The sequence below is a fragment of a genome, unplaced genomic scaffold, assembly GCF_019419815.1.
Source record: "Pyrus x bretschneideri cultivar Hongxiangsu unplaced genomic scaffold, Pyrus_bretschneideri_v1 Contig35, whole genome shotgun sequence".
NCBI lineage: Eukaryota > Viridiplantae > Streptophyta > Magnoliopsida > Rosales > Rosaceae > Pyrus > Pyrus x bretschneideri.
In genome coordinates this window covers 4,080,671-4,103,561 of record NW_025999668.1, presented here as the reverse complement: position 1 = coordinate 4,103,561, position 22,891 = coordinate 4,080,671, and the positions used below count along the sequence as shown (strand labels likewise).

Genomic DNA, 22,891 nt, shown 5'->3' with positions numbered 1-22,891 from the left:
TAATATCTAGTCATGATTTTGATGTGTTTTGGGCGAACTTTATGGAAAATAAAACTACGTGAAAATAACGAGTTTGCGAAAATATATTTTCTGCATTCAAATTGGGGGTAATTTTTCTGTGATTCCAATTGTTATTTCACGTATTAATTTTATGAAAAAAGATTAAAAAAAAAGTTTATAAATAAGTGTTAATTAATATTTTTTTTAAACAATAAATTTTTGTTAGATTAAATGTTACATTAGCTATTGATGGGTTCGAACTCACGTCGTTATGCAATGACTCAACTCTTTTTTATCACTATGGTAAATGACCAATTGCTATATCAATTAACAATTGAGACCACAAAGAAGTCACACCTAGTTTAAGCGCAAAAAAATTAATTCAAAAAATAACATGGATTTTATGGTTAAAATCGAGAAAATCCGAAGATTGTGAATGTGAGCTGTGTTGGACCCATGCAAAATGTGGAAGATTTGGATTAGTGAAGTCTGCCCGATAATGTGTATGGGCTGGTGTCAGTCACGGCACAACATACATCAACCCATATTCTCAAGGATAATACTTACGGTCTCACTATTGAGTACTATATATACTTATTTTTTATTTGGCTTGATGAAAAAAATAAAATGTGTTTCTTGTTTTTAAAAGTTAAAAAATAAAAATAAAAATATATGCACTCTTTTTTAAAACAATAAAAATGTGTCAAAATATCATTAGACCAAATATTAAAAATGAGAATTTAATGTAATCACTAGTGAATACCTATATATTATCTTATTTCCACGCTTATCAGATAGACTTTTCCAACACAACACACACAAAGTGTTAATGTTGGGTACTTTTATGCCCACGTAATGGTACAAGTTGGAAAAAAAAAGCCACGAAAAGCTCAAGGTAAAGTCAAAGCCCAAGGAATATCAAGAAGCGCATGGTCCAAGGGGCTTAGAAAATGATACTCTTTAGTGCTAAAGCCGATCGCTGACTAGCGCAGCTTGACTGGAAGTAATTTTTTACCGCCAGAGGCACGGGAAAACCTGACAACTTTATAGCGCAAGGTTTCAGGGTAGTTTACTCAGACGTTAATTAGGCCACGTGGCAACTCGCAATCAAGATCAGAGGCTTAGGATGAGACGTAAAGGTGGTGGAGACGTTCGGAGAGACGTTGTTGGATAACCGAGACCAAGCAAGGCGCTCAATACACATCACTCTGAAAAGACGTGCCATTTTGAAGAGCATCCTCTTGTAAGGGAGAGGATAACTGAGAAAAGCGAGAGTTCATGTAAATTGTTGAGCGTTATTTGTAGTCTTGAAATCAATACAATTCAAGCAACATAATAGATGTATAGTCCCGTTTTCAGGAGAACTACTCAAATCTCTTAGTCTTTTTCATTTTAGTCCATATCCCAGCCCACCAAAGATTTATTATTTCAATTTTTAACTGTAAAATTTCAACGTTAACAATAAGGGAAAGAGAAATCGAGAGCAAGGAGGAATAAACTGGAGTTCATAGCTTTGTTGCAAAAGTCAGTCGAGTTGGAATTTAGGTGTATTATTTCTATGTTTTCGAATTTTACTTGAGTGATATAGTATACTTGCAACTATCACGACAATACAATTAAACAATTATATACTTTTTATTATTTTATAATTCATTAGAAATATTTTAATATGATTTTTAACAGAAAGTTAACGGAAGTAACTAAGATTGCAAACTCTGATAAACACATTGACCAAATCGGATGAATTGGAAACATAGTGATCAAAATAGATTTTAGCTACATAAACACAGTGATCGAAAAAGATTTTAACTCTTTCCAATTTGCCACATAGCAGCACTAGCTGGGAGTTTGTTACTGAGATTCGCATCAGTGTAGGGTCCAACCACTATCTCTACTCTGAAATTCTTGATTCTGCTCGCGCGATTTTGCACTTTCATCTAGATCTGGCATTTGTGTCGTTTTTTTTATGTTCATGTCGTTTTTGTGACATATCCGATATCTTAACGGATTATGTTGTGTAACATCCGTTAAAGTAAACAAATAATATGATCCGATCTGAAATCGACCTGTTAATATTATCAAGTAATATGACTTGACTTATTAATCATTAAAATATACTTTTTAAATCAACAAATAATGAAAATGAAAAACAAAATTCGACCCAAAAATAATGGAAAGCATAATACTTAATTAGTATACTGTACCACATTGTCACATAAATATTACTTTAAAACATGATAAAAAAAAAACTTTTATACTCAAAATAAGAGTCTAATGTAGAGTCATTAGTACATTACTACAAAATACCAGATATTCAAGGATATGTACATTAACGATTATATTTTATTTATTTTGAACTCCCTTAAAAATACTATTCATGAGGGTTTTGTATGGTTTTAAAAATTCAAACTACGATGTATCTATCCGCAAAGCATAGATGATGCGATCACGAGTGCTTGCATATTTTTCATATTTTTCGCACTTATAAATAATTAGTATAATTTTATTTTTAAATTTGTTTGGTATTTTTAAATTATTTTATTGTCCAATGCAATTGCAACTTCATACAATATCTTTAAAACATTTCAATCTCATACATTTATTATTATTTTCATTTCAATTTCATACATCCGTTAGAAAATCTGTTAAGTTAACCGTTAAGTGATGACGTAGCAAATATGAGGTCCTCATTTATGCTGACGTGGTTGCCAAACATGTGTCACATGGCCAAAAAATTAATAAAAAAAATTAAAAATTAACTTAAAAAAAATCACAAATCTTCATCTTCCCCACCTCTTTTCCCACCGCCACCCCCTTGCCCATTTGAGCCACCCTTCTCCCATCACCACCCATAGCTCCATCACTTCTGCACCTCCTTCTTTAACCAAAAATCACAAATTCCCCCATTTGCAATTAAACCCTAGATCCCAAATCCAAGTAATTCAATTGGATGATGGGTCTCAGAGAAATCTCCAGCCCTAGTCATCTTTAGAGATGCCCGGAGCCCGAGTTATGCACCTTCTCGATCTCCAAAACGTTGTCGTTCATGGGTGCAGTGTCAGGGTTGATGGCTGGGTCAAGCTTGAAGGGGCCGTGTTTGAAGATTGGGTGCTAGGAGCTCGAGTCAAGCTCTTCATCGGATTGCGTGACAGCAGTCACTGAACTTATCCCAATTGAGTGAGTCATTTTGGAGCTGAGTTGGTGGTGACGGTGAGTCGTTTGGTGAGGTGGGGGTGTTTAGGTGGTCGTCTTGTGTGAGAACAACGACTAAGGGACGACAAAGAGTGAGCGAAAGCTACTGGCTGACATAGGAGGCTAGGGTGAAAGGCACTAGTTGGAAGAAGAAATTGAGGCAAGGGTTTGAGGTGGTGATGAAGGTGGGGAAAAATTGGGGGTATCTAGGTTGCTTAGGGCTTTGCGGATGAAGAAATTGATGGTGGTGGTGGTGGTGTTGTAGGGAGCAGCTTGGTGTGGAAGTGTTGGGGAAATGGATGGTGATAGGGGATGGTGGTGGTGCTGAAGGGAGAAGCGTGGTGCGGAAATGATGGGGAATGGGGTGGCGATGTGGGATGGTGGTGGTGTTGGAATAAGAAGCTTGGTGTGGAAGTGATGGGGGAAGGGGTGGTGATGAAGGACGGGGTTGGGGGTTGGTTACGGAAGAAGGGGTGGCTCAAGTGGGCAAGGGGTGGTGGTGGGAGAAGGGGTGGGGAAGATGAAGAATTTGTACTTTTTTTTATTTTTTAATTAATTATTTTAATATGTTAATATTCAAATTAGATTTTAATTTTTTATTAATTGTTTATGCCATGTGGCACACGTTTGGTAGCCACGTCAGCATAAATGAGGACTTCATATTTGCCATGTCATCACTTAACGGTTAACTGAATAGATTTTCTAATGGATGTATGAAATTGAAATGAAAATAATAATAATGTATGAGATTGAACTATTTTAAGAATGTTGTATGAGGTTGCAATTGCACCAAAACCTGAGGGGGTAAAATGTAATTTACCCTATAATTTTAATCTCACTCTTTGCCTATAGTATACCATAAAAATAAATAAATAAATAAAACTTAAAATTTTCAAATTTATATAACGAATGATAATACAATAATACATATTTAATATGCCATATATACATATGTAGAGCCAAAAATAATCCCAAAAAATTGTGGAGGTGACACGTAGATTTTTGGATGAGAAAGACGAGATTACCCTCGAGGTACATCGGAATTTCCACACACATGCAACGGACAATAACCGCTTAATCAAGGAAGAGTCAAAGGTGATCAATATGGTATTTATTCAAATCTCTCTCATCACTCCCCATTAATTCCTTATTGATATAAATTTAAAAGTGAATTCCCAAAACTTTCTATTTAATTTAGGAATAATTGCCATGTTAATTGCAAGATATTATTTCACATAATATCTTGCAATTATTCATCAAATTACACAATATATGGCCGGCCATTCTCCACCAATAGGATCGACCACCCTCCTATAAATGTCTATCTTATCCCACAAAAATGCTAAGCCATTTGCTACCCACAACTCCTAAATACATTCTTTGTAGAATTCTAACTTTGGCGTTAAAGATTCTTCGGCCAAAGTCCCCCTCATTCATCATGGGCGTGTGAGGTTTTTGGCCTTGATCGAAGGTGTTATTATTTTGCCGGTGCATTTTCATCAAAGGAAAAGATGGCGGAAATTTGCATCCACAAATTTGTGCTTTCATTGAGAGTTTGATTCACATACTCGAAGAAGACTCTCGTATTCAAAGTTTCTCATTTCTCGTTCATTTGTAGATTTTCGCATGTTCTTATTCCTAAAATTATTAAATTCTTTGAGTAAATGTAAAAGAAAAGTACAACGAAAGAAAATTTGAAAACCATGATGAACGAAACTTCCTATGTTTTAAGATCCAGACCAAGTGATGGAGATCGCGGCATAGCCCTACCACGACAATCCACGAGACTCAACACGATAGCTAGAAGATCGACATTACCCCTACAGGGCATCGCTGTGGCAGTCCATGGCGAGCTTTCTGTCCATGGTGAGTAGGCAGCCATGTAGTAGCAAGCCCAATCCCACGCCACCTTGGAACAATTGACCCAGGCTCGTGCCATAAGGTAGCCAGCCCAGCGCGAAGCAGCTTAAATCGATGCGCCCCAGCAAACCTAGAAGCTACAAGGCCAAGGTAGAAGTGCCCAATGCCAGTTTAGCCTACACGAGCCCACGCCCATAGTGAACCGGTCCTGAGCCGCCTAAGAAGCAGCTAGAGTCGCGACTCAGCATGAGCCCAGTGCGCTCTAAACCCAATGCGAGCCCAATGCACCCTTGACCCAAGGCCAAACAAGCCAGACTACACTATGCCCTTGTGCCTTACACGTGGTTCGGCCCACTTCTGTGGCCCAACCGCTCACACTGTCCACCTAGCGATCTCGACTAGTCCAAGGTGATCGATATGATATTTATTAAAATCCCTCTCATCACTCGATTATTGATTTTATTCAAAAGGTAACTCTCAAAACTTCCTATTTAATTTAGGAATAATTGCCATGTCAGTTGCAAGATATTATTTCACATAATATCTTGCAATTATTGACATAATTACACTATATATGATCGGTCACCCTCCTATAAATACCTTTCTTATCGCACTAAAATGCTAAGCTATTTGCTACCCACAAACTCCTAAATACATTCTTTTCAGAATTTTAACTTTGGCATCAGATATTCTTCAGGCAAAGCCCCCCTCCCATTCATCATAGGCATGTGAGGCTATTGGCCTTAATCAAATATGTTATTATTTTGCAGGTGCATTTTCGTCAAGGAAAGAGATGACGGAAATTTGCATCCACAACATATACATTATAGCTATTGTATTTTATAGTAAGTTTGTGACAATTTTACCCTTGAGAGTTGGGTTGTGAATGTATTATTGGGCTAAGAAAATGGACTAATTACTTTCATTTCTTACTTATGTGGACCCAATTGAAACTTGGGATTGTTTTGGATGAATCTTAGCCTATTAGGGCTTAAGGGTTTTATATGGATACCCAATTCGGACACACACACGTGCACACACACGTATAGACTTCTCTCTCTCCCTCTCTTGAGTCTTCCTCGTTCGAACAATTCATACGTCCAATCTCTCTACCAGCTTCATCTCTCACAGATCGAGCTAGTAGAGGTTGTTTTTGAACTCCTTGCAAGTCTTGGAGTCGAGCCATGCCTTTGGTTCGAGGAAAAGACTAGTAGAACTCGAGATGCCTGAGCTCCGGCAAGGAGTGGAATTTTCTTCTGTGTGATTGAGAAGATATTAGCTGGATTTAAGACTTAAGAAGATAAGAATTCATCTTCTCTAGCATGTTAGGCTAGTTTTGGTTAAGTTTGGATGTGTGAGCTTGGTTGTGGGATTGCAGGAATAATCGGTTTTTCAAGGATTTTTCCGGCCATTTTCCATTGGGTTTATGACATAAAATGGTAGGAACTAGTTCTACTCATTTAGAGCTTCATTTTGGTATGAATTTCATGAAATTTGGTTGAGAAATGGCGAAGATATTCAAGTTTTAAGTTTTTCCAGAAACAGGCGAGTGCAACGGTGGCCGTCGCTAGAATCTGGCAAACCATCCGAGAAGAAGGAGAATATTCTGTCAATTTTGACGGAATATGCTAACTGCGTCAGGTAAAATTAACGGTATATGCTGTTATTTAACGGAATATTCCTTAACGCTGTTAGGAATCTGTCAGTGTGCCAGGCACGTGCCTGCGCGTGGGAACTTAGAAAATTATTCTAAAAATATGGGGATGTTCGTGGGGTTGAGTAGGCTATGATGGTTGTTCAAATACCCCAATTGAGCAACGTATGAGAAGTTATTACCTAGTTTTGGTTATGTGCTTAAAATAATGTTAAAATAGTTGTTTCACATATAGGTGAGACGTTTCCAGAGGACAAGAGCAGTCAAGTGAGGTTCGAGGTTTACGACCCTGCCATATATCAGCGAGTGGGCTTTTGGTTTTCAGTGTGTGTGTGTGTGTGTGTGTGTGTATATATATATGCTTGGTATTTTTCCCAGAAACTTAGTTAAATGGACTTATGTTTTGAAATGCCACACCAAATATTTTATACTCAGAATATGCATTTAGTAGTTGCACATATTTATGTTTGACGTTGCAGAAACTCAGGTAAGTCTAAGTGAGTTTATAGATTATAGATGTGAGTTGCATGATTATGTTGATATGTATTATAGCTCATAAACCTACACCCTGGTGTTAGTGCTCCTAACCGGGGTCAGGGCACAGTCCTTCACGTGATGTTCACCTCCTGCACCATATGCTCACCTTGGATCCAAGTTAGGAGCACTGTCCTATCGTACAGACCACTATAAGTGGTTTTGACTCATAGGTGACCCGCGATCATTCACACAGTCTTCACGTGATCGTAGCACTTGAGCGTATTTATTTACACCCAGTTCTGTTGTACAGATCAATTTAGGTGGTTCCGACTCGTGTGCAGACATACTTGTTGAGCTATTGGTTAAGCCGTACATGTCATATTAGGTGACCCCGGCTAGATGGATGAGCTATAGATTCAGCCGTACAGGTCATATTAAGTGACTCCGACTGACATATCATTTGCATTGATTTATATCACTTGGCTTACATATTTTATGCTGAGATATTTGACATGGCATATATATGGATTTTGCTATTCCGAGCATGGTTTTGATATACATATGTATTCTATTTTCTAGGAAATTATATAGGTTTTACAGCGAGGGGTTATTACTTTTGATAAGTGAATTGGTTTTGAAAAGCTTTGTTTTTGTCCACTGACGCTTTCTGTTTTGCGTCCCTCCAGGTTTTAGGTAGGAGTGCTTGTTGGTGGCTTACAAGGAATTGATGGTGGTTCTGATAGATTATCATTAATGTAGGACCACGTCTAATATTGTATAATTAGTACTTGTCCTGCTAGACTGCACTTTGGCTACCTATACTCTGATTATTGTGTAACCACACTTAAATATCGGGATTGCACTTTTATTTGGTTAGTGTAAATTAGTTAGCTTGGTTCTTAGTTATTCACATTTCTTTATATCATTATCATTTTCACACTGTGTACATGGCTACGTCCCTCACGTGACAGGCCAACACGCCTTGATTTTGGTTGGGGTGTGTCAAAGTTTTTTTTTAGTGGTTTAAAAAATAAAAATCATCAGAATAACTTTTTTTCTTAATGTGTCAAAACGGGTTACCCCGGTGTCACCCTTGTGTAAACCTGTTAAGGACCTGTTATTAACGTGTTCTTAACGTGTGACCTGATAACGACCCGATTAGTTATCATGTTGATTCGAAACTTGTTGTTTTCGTGTCGTGTTAACGGACTATGTAAGAAATTGACAGGTCTACTTTCACCCTCTCATTCTATTTCATTTGCCTTTTTCTTTCTCATTGGTTATGAAATTGTTTGAAAACTTTGTATTGAGAACTTGGAATATATTGTGGTAGGGTGGGTAACTGTTTGTACTCTTCTCATAACATGTATTTTGGGATTTACCTTAATAATTTTCTTTGGGACTGTAAAGGAAAGTCATAAAATTTGTTTAATCGTTCATAACGAGTTTGATGTAAAATAATGCAGGAGATGACTTACAAGAGTAGTGATTTTCGCTTTCATTTTTTCTTTTTCTTTATGCGCCTTTTTATTTCTTTCGGTCATTCAATTAAATAAATCAAAAGAAAGTTAATAGAGATGAACAAGTTAAGGAATACATAAAGGAAATAAAATAAGAATATGAAAATTACTATAATAAACTAAAACCTTGAATATTTATATGTGAAAATATCTAAATCTGCCTTTTACAAGAATTTTTCTAATATCTTATATACCGAGTGAAGGGGTGGGTTCTTTAGGCTTGTTTAAAAGAAGAAACGTCATGGATATTGTTTTGAAATTACCGATCAAAAAGAGACGGACGATGACTTGGTTCCTTGCTGTACACCAAAACATATAACTTAGTTTATGCAACAAGTTTGTAACTCGAATAGTTAGTTAAGAGTATTTATTTTTGCATTTTAAATCTTGAATTTGACTTCCCTCTACAATATTGATTGTTCTAACGTATCCTCAATAGTCATGTAGGACCATTTTCCATTGTTACATGTCGGTTAGGACAAAATTTGACACTAAGATTCATACTAGTTTTGGTTCGAATAAACTCAAAAAAGGTTTTCTTTATTTGTTTTCCTATTTTTAGTTTCTCTGTATCTTTCTGTCTCTTTCAACTAAAATTATATTTTTAATTATTATCAAAAGATCATTCATCATTTTTTAAAATTATAGTTTGATACGTGCACAAATAATTCCTACAAAAACGTCAAATTTTGATTCGCAGAAAATGCACCATAAGTTTTCTTGCAAAATAACTATAAGTTATACATTGCATTTTCTGTTTTTAGATGGAGAAATAGATGTATGAATAAAGGTGTACACCCAATGTTTTTTGGGAACTTTAACGAAAAGCTCTTGGTACTGTTCACTTTAACGAAAAACCACATTTTTACACTAAAATGTCAATCTTGGTACCATTCACTTTACCTTTTATTTTGTCTTTATTGTTAAAACTCAAAAATTTCAAATTATTTTCATTAATTTTCTTTTATGATAGTAGAAATGCAATTATGAAAGTACCGAAGTTTTTGCAGAGAAGGTGGTAACTTTAGCACCAACTGGTGGCTGTAGCCTGTAGGATCGGAATATACAAATTCACGCAAATTGTGGTCATTCCCCAAGAATGAGATTAGGTATGAGCTCTATTTTTTCATACAACAAGTAGTTACAGTTTTTGTGGACCCCACTTCTCAATTCTCCCATGCAAACCGCCATCCCAAACTAACCATTCCTACTTTTTTTTTTTTTAACCGTATTATCTAGGCTAAGGGATTTTAGTCTCACAATCGGTTAGCATTATGGGGTTTAAATTTGTTTTTGACAAAAATCGAACTTAAGTTCTCTCACTTATAAATGAAGATGAATATTACTACACTGTAGTACAAAATGACAACCATTCCTACCTTTTAACAAGAAAGAAATTATTTCTTTTAATAGTTTAACTAACTAATAATTAGCCTTAATAGTTAAGACATATGGAAAGGAATCCTCTCTGAATCCCTTTCACCAAATTCTCTCAACCAATTAATCAATTTGAATCCTTGAAATTTGATCTAACAATTTAGTTATTATTACTTTTAAAGGGTTCCCCTGTTTGTACCCGTTGAATCAAATTTCAATGCTCTGAATTGATTGATTGAGAGGATTTGGTGGAAGGGATCCCGAGAGGATCCCTTTCCAAGATTTAAATCCTCTCTCTTTTATAAAGGAGGAAAAATATTTTAGTGTGCCGAAAATACGGTTCAGTACAATGTGTGTCATAATACAATTGGTTAGAATTTTTTTCAAGTTTCTAACCAATTATATTATTATACTTTGTGTACCAGATTGTGTTTCTGGTACACTAAAAAATCCCTCATATAAACTTACATGTCATGGTTATATTTTTATTGTGACGTTCCGTGCCAATAATACAATTTATAAATTTCTCTCTGCATGATATTGTATTTTTAATATGGATCAACATAATACTATTATTGCATGTAAGTTTACTCTCTCTCTCTCTCTCTCTCTCTCTCTCTCTCTCTCTCTATATATATATATATAAAATCTAACTAATTCCATAATAATGAAACTGAAAGATGGACAAGATTGTGCAAATTACAAAATATTAAGGTTGAGCATGGCTAGTCGGCTACCTTATGAGAGCTAATTAAGGTCCTTGAGTTTTGTTTAGAATAATGCAAGGAAAATTAAATTTCTAAACTGAATTTTGTAACTGTTAATGATTGGATTATTATTTTAGTGTTGATTAACGGCTTAATTTTTATTGGTAACACGTCATTTAGTTTGCAAATTTAATTTAAAATTTTAATCTCTCTATCATTATCCTTTTGTTTAGGACGTACACGCATGTCCTAATTGAGGAAAGGAAGTATATAAAACGACACAACTAACTTGCCTCCTACAAAGAGTACAGTTTGGTGCCTGTAAAATTGGCTTTGGACATTAAATTATTAACTTATCTCAATTTGCTTCCTACAAAGAGTACCACAAGCTTTGGAAACTATAATTATTATAACATATGGCAGTTTTATTACTAGTACGACTACATTAGCCAAAGAGTGATCAGTGAAGAGTGATGGGTTAAAAGTTTTAATTCCAAATTCTACACTAAGCTACAACATTAGCCCAAGTGTGATATGTGAGTATGCAGACTATTGGCTTGACACCTGGATATAACCTGCTCTGATAAGTCTCAAGATCATTTTAACAATTAGATATAACATTTTGCTTGTTGGCTTGGAATTCACTCTCTCAAGAGTAAACACGCAAACTGAAAAGCACATTTGGATTGAGTGATTCAAATTTAGGAATTCAGGTAACATAATGAGATAAATTGTTTGTTTAGACTGTCAATCTTTGCTACGATTTGGAGAAGAAAGAAATGAACGAAACAAACGGATTTCAAATGATTCTTTGCATGTAGTAATTTCAAACAAATTCATTTAAAAGGCACTCCATATATATAACTAATTCTAGCAAATACATCTTGCTAGTTCTTTCAAACACATAGGTAGAACAATCATTTTGATGGGTAGAATTGAATTTTATTTATTATAAAAAGGCAATATCTTTGTTTTTAAAGAACATCCATAGTGACGTTAAACTTTTATTACCAATTTCGTTAGTTCAAATAAGTGATTAAACGAGAAGAGTACCGCCTTCACATCACATTATTGAAATTAAAGTTCAGAAAAAAAATTGACAGCAAATAGAGAATTCAAAATTTTTAAAAATCGAAAGAGAATTGAAAACTTCTTGTCGTTTTTTCAAATTATTAAAAGGCGTGAACAGTTTAACCAGCATGGATAAGGTCATAGACTCATACGTAATGTACTGGCTCTGAAAGGGGAGACTGAGTCATTCCCTGCCCTTTAACGTTTACCTTGGCGGTTTACCCTGTACTATTCTTAGCCAAACATACCCTCCAACTTTAACAGGTTTTGCATGTGCTATTCTGGTAATTCTGCTATACTTGTCGTCGTTCTTTTTACTTAATTTTTTTTTTTAATTCTTTTTCTCTCCTTTTATTAGGGTCAATTGTTAGGAGTAGGATTATCTTTCTTCTTTTTTCTTTTTCTCGTAAGGCACGTTAACAACATATATTAATTTTATATAAAAAAGAAAAACAAAATAAAGAATGCGAGAGAATGGATAAAAGAGGATGAAAGAGAAGACAGATAATTTTAATCCCAAATGTTATACTAGTCTGAAAAGGCCAAAGCCCCTGTGTTTGTACGGAGCAGAAGATTAAAAGTAATAATCAATTGCTTTTTTTTTTTTTTTTTTTTCAAATAAGATAATTCTAGAAGCGCAAGTGATTGAAAAAGTTTTCTTTTAAAAAATGTTAAATACACTTTACACTTAAGATTTTAACATCAAAATCATTTATGTTGGAATCAAATTTGCACATACCCGTAAACGGAGGCCAAATTCATTAGGATTGTCCATCCGACGAGGAGAGAATGGGGTTGATGGGTGGGGGTGTGTGGTTGAATCCAAATTGGATTGCCTACTTATCTCTAGGAAGGAGAATTAAACCACGGGTGTAGTTCTAATAAACAATGGTGTGATGTGCAAAACATCGTGAACCATTCTTGACGAATAGCCTATGGCAAGACGTTTTAGGAAATGAGTTCTTCATGGACATGTGTACGCATCGATGGTGACGTGTATGCAGGATGATCCTATATCAGGCTTAAAGAGAATATAAGAGACATGTATCTTCTAATGTGATTGATTAGAGAATCCAGAATCAAGTCCCTTGATAAATACCCAGGCTAGAGTATTTATAGATCTTGAGAGTCGTTGTAGGGAAGTAATCACCATTAAATCGGGAGATTATCTAGGAGATATCAAATTCTCTTTTGATTATGATTTAGTTGCCTAATTCTCATTATATTCTAATTTGACTTGAGTTAGGGTTTCCTTACTTGGGAGACAATTAATATCTTTAAGAGGCCTTAAGCCTAGCTTGCCAGACTAAGGATATCTGACTACGCTCCAGGGGCAATAGGCGTTTTGGCCATTCTTGCCACCCGAGGTGCCATGTGTCATGGCCCTAGAAAATCATGGCCCAAAATTTGCAAAAATAAGTCACCAAGTTTTAGTTTTGGCATATTACACCACGTCCACCTCCTTATGTGCTCTACAGACGACCACCTCTCCAGGTGCTCTACAAAGGACCACCTTGCAGGTGCTCTATAGATGACCGCCTGCCCAGGTGCTTTACTAATAACCACATCCCTAAGTGCTCTATAGACGACAACCTCCCCAGGTGCTTTACAGACAACCACATTTTAAAGCGCTCTACGAATAGACACCATTGAATGAAGACCCATTGACCAAGACTAGATATTTATTAGGAAGGTAGCATTGGTCTATGTAAAGGAAAAGAGGATGAAGGAGAATGAGGTCTAACGGGATGGGGAAAACCTTATAAAGGAAAAGAGGATGAAGGAGAAGGAGGTCTAATGGAATGGCGAAAACTTACTATTCTTGGGTTTTCCACATGCCAATTCAAAGCTTTGAGTCATTTGATGCAACATTTGTAACCTCACACAAATATATATACAGATTACAGTGGATGTAGTCCTAGTCTATGGGTGTCCCCTATATATTTTTGTGTTCATCCTACTATTAATCTTGACCATATCTTCGAAGTTAACTTTATGATTGATGATCGTTAACCCGCGACCATCTAAGGTTGACCTCCTAATTTTGAGCGTTGACAGTTGTGGCATACACTGAGCTCACATTTTAATATTTTATGTAGAAGTTAACTGCCAATTTCATAAAAAGGTTAAAAGAGTAAAGTACTAAAAATTGAAATTAGTAGTTAACGAGTGCTTAAATGTGAGCCAAGTCCATGCCACACCAACACTTAATTTCTAATTAGATGGTGATTGATAGAGAGGTTAAATCTGTGTCTCCTAGAGATATAAAATGGGATGTAAATATAGTTTTTAATTCTCAAAATTGCATCTCACAATAGAAGATGGTGATGTTTTCTTTTACTATGAAAGCTAATGTTAAATAAGGGATCCATGAAAACGAAATAAAAATTCATCTCGATCTTCTTGGTTAAATGCTAAACGGTTGGTATAGTTAGTTTGGGCTGGTGGTTCGCATGGAGGGAGGATAGACGTGAGGTTCTTCACACAATCGGTAATTACAATTTGTATAAAAAAAACACTGCTCCTACCTAAACTCTCTCCTTCAAGACTAACCACAATTTGCGTGAACCTTGCATAAACTTTGGTACATTATCTAAATTCTTCATTAATAAAAAGGAAGTGAATCTCACACATATTTTTTTTAATTTCTTACACACCCGTCTTTAATTCTAGTCATTGAGCTGATTAAATTAAAAAAAAGCAACAAACATGATTGAATAGATGCTTATAAAAAGCTAAAAATGGTGTATGTTTCCCGTCAGAACACTGATAAAATTTTCAAAGAATGTATAGCTTAAACCTTACGTAGTTAAGAATTATTCACCTTTGCACCAAAAATTTTATGTTCGATCTCTTCCTCCCTCTCCGTCGTCACTTGTCTAAATGAAAATACTAAACAAATCAAATATTAACGTTGTCATAATCTTTTTTTTTAGGTATCATAAAATGAAGAAAGAGAAAAGGATGCAAAGAAACAAGGGGAAATTAAAAACGAAGAAAGAAGCCTTTTTTCAAGTGGCAAAAAGTTTCTTGAGGCCAAAACAGAGGGAGACAATGGTCTGCTTGGGTCCCACGGCTCTAACTTTTGTCTTAAACGTGCAAAAAAGTGAATGCGATTATTTATAATTATTCAAGATTTTTTTTAATAATAACAAGCAAATAACGAAGAAGCCATGAAGTCTAAAAAAATTCTGATCTCTTGCGGAAAAAATGACCATAGTGTTTTCTTCTTCATTAGAAATTACGAAATTTTCATTCGTTTTGTATGAAATTTATTTTCTGATAAAAGTTAATTGGGAAAATCCTTACAAAACCAATTTTATTTCTCTCTTCAATTACAAGATTTAAATATAAATACATAACAATGAACGGAAAACTAAGCAATTAGGGAGAATGAGGCATTGGTAGTTTGCCCTTTCTATTGCACTCGCATATCAATTTCCTTCTTCTTATAATAACTAGTATTACAGTATTAGTATTTCTCTTTATTTATAAATAAAAAATTTATATTCGAAGTTTGTAGGTCACAAGGTTGATATCAATTTATATTCACACTATTTAATACAAATATATAGCTTTATTAAAACAATTTCGTGGGGTAAAAAAAGAAAAAAAAAAGGTTAGAGTGAAAGTGCAAAATGGGCAGGCAGAATCAAGAATTTCAGAGTAAGGAGATTGTGAATGGGCCCCACCGATGGGAATCTCAGTAACAAACTCCCAGCTCTGCTGCTGCTCTGGCAGATTGGAAAATCTCAGAGAGAGAGAGAGAGAGAGAGAGCAAATTAAAGATACAATTCTCTCTCACCTCCACAGATATCATATTTGCAGTTTCAGTCCATAATAGTCTGAAGGCAAAGAGACGCAGAGTTTTGGTCCAAAAATGTATCAAGACACAGTAAGCTGCAACTTTGACCCAAACCTTCTTCCCCCACCACCGCCGCCGCCGCCGCCACAACAACCGCAAGTTCTGATGGAAGAGCTTTCTTTTCATCACCATCACCAAAATCATCATTCCTCCATGGAGATGGAGCTCCAGAACGAACTTGGGTTCAATGTCGATAACCCATACAACACCACCACTGACCATGACACCAACATCAACAATTCCCATTTGGTGTCCTTTGATCACCCAACAAATTGGGACAACAACATTCACGGAGTCCATGATCAGATGCAGCAACAATTCCCAGATGGTACTACTTCTCCTACTTCTACTCCATACCCACAACCGCCTGACCTTCTCAACCTTTTCACCTTACCCAGATGCTCCCCCTCCTCTCTTCTTCAAAACTCATCCATCACCTTCACAAACACGCTCCCAAAAACCTCAACCTCTTTTGGGTTCCTCGGAGACCTGCCCAGCGCGGTTGACACCCCACTGGGGACGGCTTCTTCCGTTCTGTATGACCCACTTTTGCATTTGAACCTGCCTCCACAGCCGCCAATGTTCAGGGAACTGCATCAGTCTTTACCACATGGGTACACCTTGCCTGGCTCCGGAAATGGGTCTTTGTTCAGTAGCGGTGGCGATGAGAGGGAAGGGAGCGGAGGAGGGATTTACCCAGATCATGGCACTATTAATGCGTCTATATTTGAGAATGGAGTGATGGAGTTCTCCAGAGAAATGGGTTCTATTGGAAGGGGAAGAAATCTCAAAGGGTCCAAACACCTTGCCATTGATCGCGGTCGGAGACAGCAGTTGAATGACAAGTTCTTTACCTTGAGGAGTTTGATTCCCAACCCCACCAAGGTTTAATCATAAAATTCACAATTCCAAATCCCCTTCCAATTTTGATTTTAATGTGCCAGTTTTGTTTTTAATTTTCCAATTTTTGCCTCTGCTTTTTTGGCTTGGTTAATTTAATCTTGCCTAACATTTGTTGCTTGGGATACAAGAATGATAGAGCATCAATTGTGGGAGATGCGATTGGTTACATAAACGAGCTTCTGAGGACAGTGGACGAGCTCAAATTGTTGGTGGAGAAGAAAAGGCGTGGCAGAGAGAGGAGCAAGAGGCACAAGACTGAACAAGATGGTGGTGCCGGAGATGATGAGAACTGTAATGTGAAGTTTGAGCCTCGTGACCAGTCCTACAACAACGGTTCTCTGAGGAGCTCGTGGCTGCAAAGGAAATCCAAAGACACCGAGGTCGATATCCGCATTATCCACGACGAGGTTACCATCAAACTGGTGCAGAGAAGAAGATCAACCTGTTGCTGTCTGTGTCCAGGCTTCTTGATGAGCTGCAGCTTGATCTTCATCATGTTGCTGGTGGCCACATTGGCAATTCCTACAGCTTCTTGTTCAATACCAAGGTTAGCTTTTTTCACTAGTCCGCCATTAGTCTCACTTTTTTCTCTTTTGACAAAACGATATTCTAAACTTGTCTAATATACGAGAAGGAGAATTCAAATTTGTGTGCAATGAGGCGAACACACTTGACCAACTGTGTCCTAATTCACTTAGTTTCGTTTTAATTAATAGGGGGTTTGGTTTTAATTTTGCAGATGTATGAAGGGTCTTGTTTGTATGCAAGTGCTATTGCTGGCAAGTTCATTGAGGTTCTGGACAGACAATATTCAGCAGTTCCACCTACCAGCAGTTATTAGGAACGCATTTGATGGTCATTGAATTAATATTAAGTCTTCTAAATAGTATCATTTTCTTGTGTTGGTTTTACTAAATGATTCTGAATACTTTAAATGCAATTCAATATATAACTAGTATCATTCCAATTGTTTGGAGATGATTTCTAAATTATATTAATTTCGTATAAGCTCTTTACTAGCTAGTTTAGTTGAATTACGATTAAACTAATTTGATTACTAAATTGTCAATGTTTCAAACAGATTATTTTGGTTTAAAGTTGAATATAAACTTGATATTCAGGCCTTATTAGGGGTAGATGATTGAATTGGAAAGAATAAATCATTATTAGTCTTTGAATAGAAGTGAATGAATAATACATTACAAGGACGAATTCCTTACATGCTAACTCAAAAAGTTAAGGTTTTATCATAAAACTAATTACCAATATCAGGAGTAGTCAAATTACTTATAAGATCACGCAATGTCCTTATTTCTTTGATGTGGGATTGATACTCTCAAGACGCCCCCTCAAGTGTGGCAAATTTTCAAGCCTAACATGTGAACAACACAAATGGGTTGATGTGGAGTACGTGTAGCCGTTAGGCTTCACACATGAGTCTACAACCTGCTATGATATGATGAAGAAAGTTGAGATTCCACCATAATTCCAATTGGCAATATAAAGAGTAGCTCAATTACTTATAAACATATGCAAGGTTCCTTTTTTCCTCAACGTGAGATTGATACACTCAACACAAACAATACATTACAAGCAACTGGTTTGATGATATAGCAAATGTTACAAGTATCAACTGTTTACATACTAATGTATTTACTTGTACATAGTTTTCGGTAGTTTCTTTTTTGGTCTAATTAATATGACTCGTTTGAAAATATACTTTCAAATTGGTTGAAAGTGCTTTTAGTTAAAATGTTTTTTTTATTTCCAAAAGTAATTAGAATGCTTTCTGTAAGAATCACCAGTTATGTGCTAAACAAAAATTGCATGAAAAATATATTTCGTGTTATCAATGGAATCAAACTAGAAAAACCTTCTAATCAAACATTTTAACAAAGTGTTTGATGTGCATTCAACTAAAATGACATTGTACAATTTAGACCGGCACACATTTGCATCTCCCCATCAGTACACAAAAGATGGAAAGGGATCCTCTCCAGATCCCTTCTACAAAATTCACCCAATCAATGAATCTGGATTCTTGAAATTTGATCAAATGGCTAAAAACAGGGGGCATCTTTAAAAGTTATAATAACTTTAGTTGTTGGATCAAAGTTCAAGGGTTCAAATTCATTGATTGGGTGGATTTGGTGGAAGGGCTATGGAGAGGATTCATTTCCACAAAAGATGAAAATGGAAGTATCATTGCATCAATTAAAAAAAGAGTAAATTGTAGCAATGGTCCCTCAATTTTAATGCAATTAGAGCAATGATCTCTTAACTAAAATTTCATTACCATTGGTCCCTCAACTCATCAAAACGTGCAGTTATGACCTTTTTCGTCAACTTCAGTTAGAACTTCTGTCAAAATGGTCCTGCACAACACTGACGACCTCGTTGATGCTGCTGACTACTCTCTCTCCCTCTTGAGGAAGGGGGAATTACCCAAGTACATTCAATGAGTAAGTTTCTGTTTCTTGTGGATTTTCACCCGAATTGGAGCTTGACCCACTTGGGATTTGGTGTCCAATTGTTGAATTCAATTGAGTTTTTGGGGAATGGTTATCATTCGATGCATTTAATTAATAGAAGAAATTGATTGCTTTCTGCATTTTGTTGGAAGTTTTTATGCGCTTTCAGTGATTGATTTACTTATGTGATCTCAGTTAGTTTTAGTATTGCAATTGTCCACGTTAAATGATATTTGGTTATTTGGAAAGTCGGTATTTCGGGTTTTAGTTTTGAAGTCGATTAATTAGTGAAATGTATTATCTTTTGTGGTGGGTTAAGGCAGGAGAAAAGAGTGAGGTTTTAGAGATTAGTATATAAAATTCATTGATTACTTCTTAAACTGGGATAAAAATCTTTGTCCATGCTGCAGACTGCAGAATGTGTAGTTGGTATCTGATGCCGGTATCGGTATACATAGTTAGGGTTGTATAGATTTCGTATTTGGCTAACATATCCCAAAAGCATCAAATTCTTCCCTGCATATGATTTATGGAAGTTGGCATCTTCCAAGTTCTATTGTCAATGTTTGGTTTTGCATGTCTAGTTCTGGTTTTGTGTTTTTATTTTGTGGTTTTTTCTGAATACCGTTAGCATTTGGACTAGGAAGACTTGGAAAGAGACTCTAGGAAAAGACTTGAACTACTTGGATCTAACGGAAGACATGGTGCAAAACCGAGCACGGTGACGTTTTAAGATTCATATAGCTGACCCCACTTAATGGGATAAGGCTTTGTTGTTGTTGTTCTATCAAATGCTTATGTTGTCACAAATTGTGAACAGCTCGACGGTCCACATCATTGTTTGAACACTATAAATAGTGGGAGGATCGACCTATGTGAGTTTGTTACATATAGTTTAAGTTGCAAGTTAACGAGTCTTATAATTGATTAACAAATGTGGTATAGATGGAATTTTTACAGTATTAAATCATTAGAGAAAATGACATAAACCATCACATCCTTTCTTGCTTGATGTCATACTTGAAGTTGAAGGCGTTGATGCTACTGTAAAAACCATCGTCCAAGTCATCAGTAACATGCACTTGATCGTTGTTAGCAGTGTCGCGACGGGAGTAGGAGAAGGGAACATCACATGAAGCCTTGGCGGCGAGCAGCCTCACCTTCACCACACTCATTGCCGGCACACCAACCATGCAAACAGTCTCCACTTGAGTTTCGGATGTCTCAGTTTCTCCCCACTGGACCTCTCCTTTAAACTCACCCCCTGAAATCTCAAACTTCATCGCTCCGTTGTCACCTCCCGTGATTTGTGGAACGCCATCGGCTTCAACGTTGGTTTTGGGCTTCATCGAGTAAACTCTACTGATATCATTCCAACTGCAAATATTCGACTTCTGTAGAGCAACTTGAGTATTACGTTTGTGGTTTCTTGGGTGAAGTTGACGGCTTCTCCGGCGGCAATTACCGTGTCATTTTGGTAATTGTAGATCCGGGCATGGGCGAGGCGGTAACTGACATTGTAGATGGTCCTTGACTTAACAGGTTCTTCAACGTGGAGGTGTGAATAAACGGAGAGATTAGAGACGTTGGCGCACATACCAGTAATATCAGTAATCCCGCTTGTGTGTCTCTTGCAGTACTTGTTGTTCCCTACGTTCATGAGAGCTATGGCTTTGTCAGTAAAGCTTGAACGCCCGATACAATGTGTCTTGTAGTTTTTGACTCGGGTGGTCGGGTTAAACGCGTCCGGCCAAATCCACTCGTCTTTGGCGAGTCTCCAGTATCTTCCGAAGAAACTGTTTTTTATTTGTAAGGTTCCGTTGGGGTTTCTGAAGATCTCATTCGCCGCAACCGGATCACATGCGTCATGACCATCAAATTGGAGATACGGCCCATCTTCTTCGTCGCCTCTGTTGTGCATATCGTTGTCGTCGACCATATTGGCTGTGAGGTAGTTACCATCGTCTCCCTTGAACACCACATGTTTAGGCAATATCACCAGCGATTCCCAATTGACGACAGTGCACACATCGTGCGACTCTTCATTGTTAGGATCGTCTGCTGCGGTTGAACCTCTATAAAGTACTAAGGCGTCGGAGCTGCTGTGTAACGCAGCGTAACATCCGAGATGGACATGCCGAAATTGGACCACCTGACTATCAATATCATCACCATTACTATTATTTTTATTTTTATTATTACTGTTATTATTATTATCATTACTATTATCATCGTCCTTGTCCACCGGATCTACAGTAGACCGGCTCGAACAAGGTACATGAGGGCTTTGATTTGTCTTCCTCGGGTTCGTCAGCCCCTGCAACAATCAAAACCTCGTTATCGAACCTATGCGTTCCCGTCACGCTAACCCAATATTTATTATTGTAACAACATCTAATGTGGACTAGTCCCTTATTCCCTCCATTCTTTGCCGTCTCCACTTCGTACTTTGCGTAATGGCTGCCGGCCTCCTCTTCGGAGAATTTGAGAAACCCGGCTGGTGCGTTCTCCTCTCCATCATCTTTTATGTAGCGCAAGAATTTTCTGTTGTGGTTTGATTTCACGACCACAAACCTTGGCAATGTCATTCGATCTGATTTATCTCCCTCTCAGTGTATATCTTAATAGATGTCTAGTTCGCAACATGCTTGTCATATATATAGGTTTTTTTCACTAAAATTAGTCACCATGAATATTGCACTCATTCCACACCGTGAATTTCAAGAGCTTATTGCTTCATGCATGCATGGCATGGTACGTAGTGGTGTCCCATATTGATCGACGCTTGTATTGGGCTTTCTTATATATATAGAGAAAATTTTGCACGAATGGTAAGGCTTCTTCCAGGTGGCTGTCTCAAAGCCAAGCCTGAGATTTTTTGAAATTTTTATGTTGTTAAAATTATAGGCAAAGTCTGCTTCCAGTTGTTTGTTTCATTAAGAACTTCATGCTCGTCCTCCCATGACAAAGTAGTGGCTGGAGGGTTTGGAGGAGGGTTGGAATTGGGACACTAGTACAAAAACATGTTTGCGCGACGAAAACTTGCGCGACGCAGCTAAATGCGTCGCGCAAAGTATGTTTGCGTGACGTTAAACACAAAACAGTATTGCGCGACGCCAATCTTCGTCGCGCAAAGTGCAGTCGCGCAAACGCCATTTGCGCGACGTTTTGTACGTCCCGTAAGATTTTGGCGCTAAAGAAAGTAAGTTTTACCGCTTTTTCTGTTGACTTTGCGTGACGCAGGGCTGCGTGAGTCGCGCAAAACATCTTTGCGTGACGTATGTGGCGTCGCGCAAAACAGCTTTGCGCGACGTATGTGCACGTGCGTCGCGCAAAGGAGTTAAAACTACCGTTAAATCGTTATTTTTCATTTATAACCGTCGAAAAGTTTTGTCGCGTTACTTGATCGCTAAATGTTTTTTTTTTCCTATTTTTGGCGTATGCGATCTCGAAGCATATACAAACAAGTTTGACGGTTGGATCGTTGAAACTAGTTTCGTACAATGTGTTTCCCATCAAAATGGTAGATTTACTAACACTTAGAGTTTATTAATACTTTCATTAACTATAACATAAGATTTTGTGGTATCCACTTGTGTAAATACTTTAAATTGATGATCGAATTAGTTCATTGTATTCATATAGGGTCAAGGAGTGTAGCTGTAAAAAATCATCAAAATCGGAGTTAAAACTACCGTTAAATCGTTATTTTTCATTTATAACCGTCGAAAAGTTTTGTCGCGTTACTTGATCTCTAAATGTTTTTTTTTTTCCTATTTTTGGCGTATGCGATC

The 22,891-nt window shown here is 36.9% G+C and overlaps 2 protein-coding genes across 2 annotated transcripts; one reads left to right on the top strand and one right to left on the bottom strand.

Annotated features, from left to right (window-relative positions):
- Positions 1-15,618: 15,618 nt before the first annotated feature.
- Positions 15,619-17,598, top strand: LOC103962805 (transcription factor bHLH91-like). Its single transcript, XM_009375576.3, is given in 4 exon segments — positions 15,619-16,608; positions 16,755-17,052; positions 17,055-17,173; positions 17,366-17,598. Coding segments are annotated over 4 exon segments (1,389 nt in total). The 5' UTR covers positions 15,619-15,738; the 3' UTR covers positions 17,468-17,598.
- A 2,844-nt stretch (positions 17,599-20,442) lies between these two features.
- Positions 20,443-21,685, bottom strand: LOC103962828. Its single transcript, XM_048591718.1, has 2 exons — positions 21,359-21,685; positions 20,443-21,249 (listed from the first exon to the last, which is right to left on the bottom strand). The coding sequence occupies exons 1-2, from the start codon at positions 21,683-21,685 to the stop codon at positions 20,443-20,445; spliced, it is 1,134 nt and encodes a 377-aa protein (XP_048447675.1).
- Between the last annotated feature and the right edge of the window lie 1,206 nt (positions 21,686-22,891).

Coding starts and splice junctions, on each gene's coding strand:
- LOC103962828 (XM_048591718.1), bottom strand. CDS start 21,685: ATGACATTGCCAAGGTTTGTGGTCGTGAAATCAAACCACAACAGAAAA. Junction 21,250..21,358: donor CATGTACCTTGTTCGAGCCG/GTCTACTGTAGA, acceptor ATTGATAGTCAG/GTGGTCCAATTTCGGCATGT.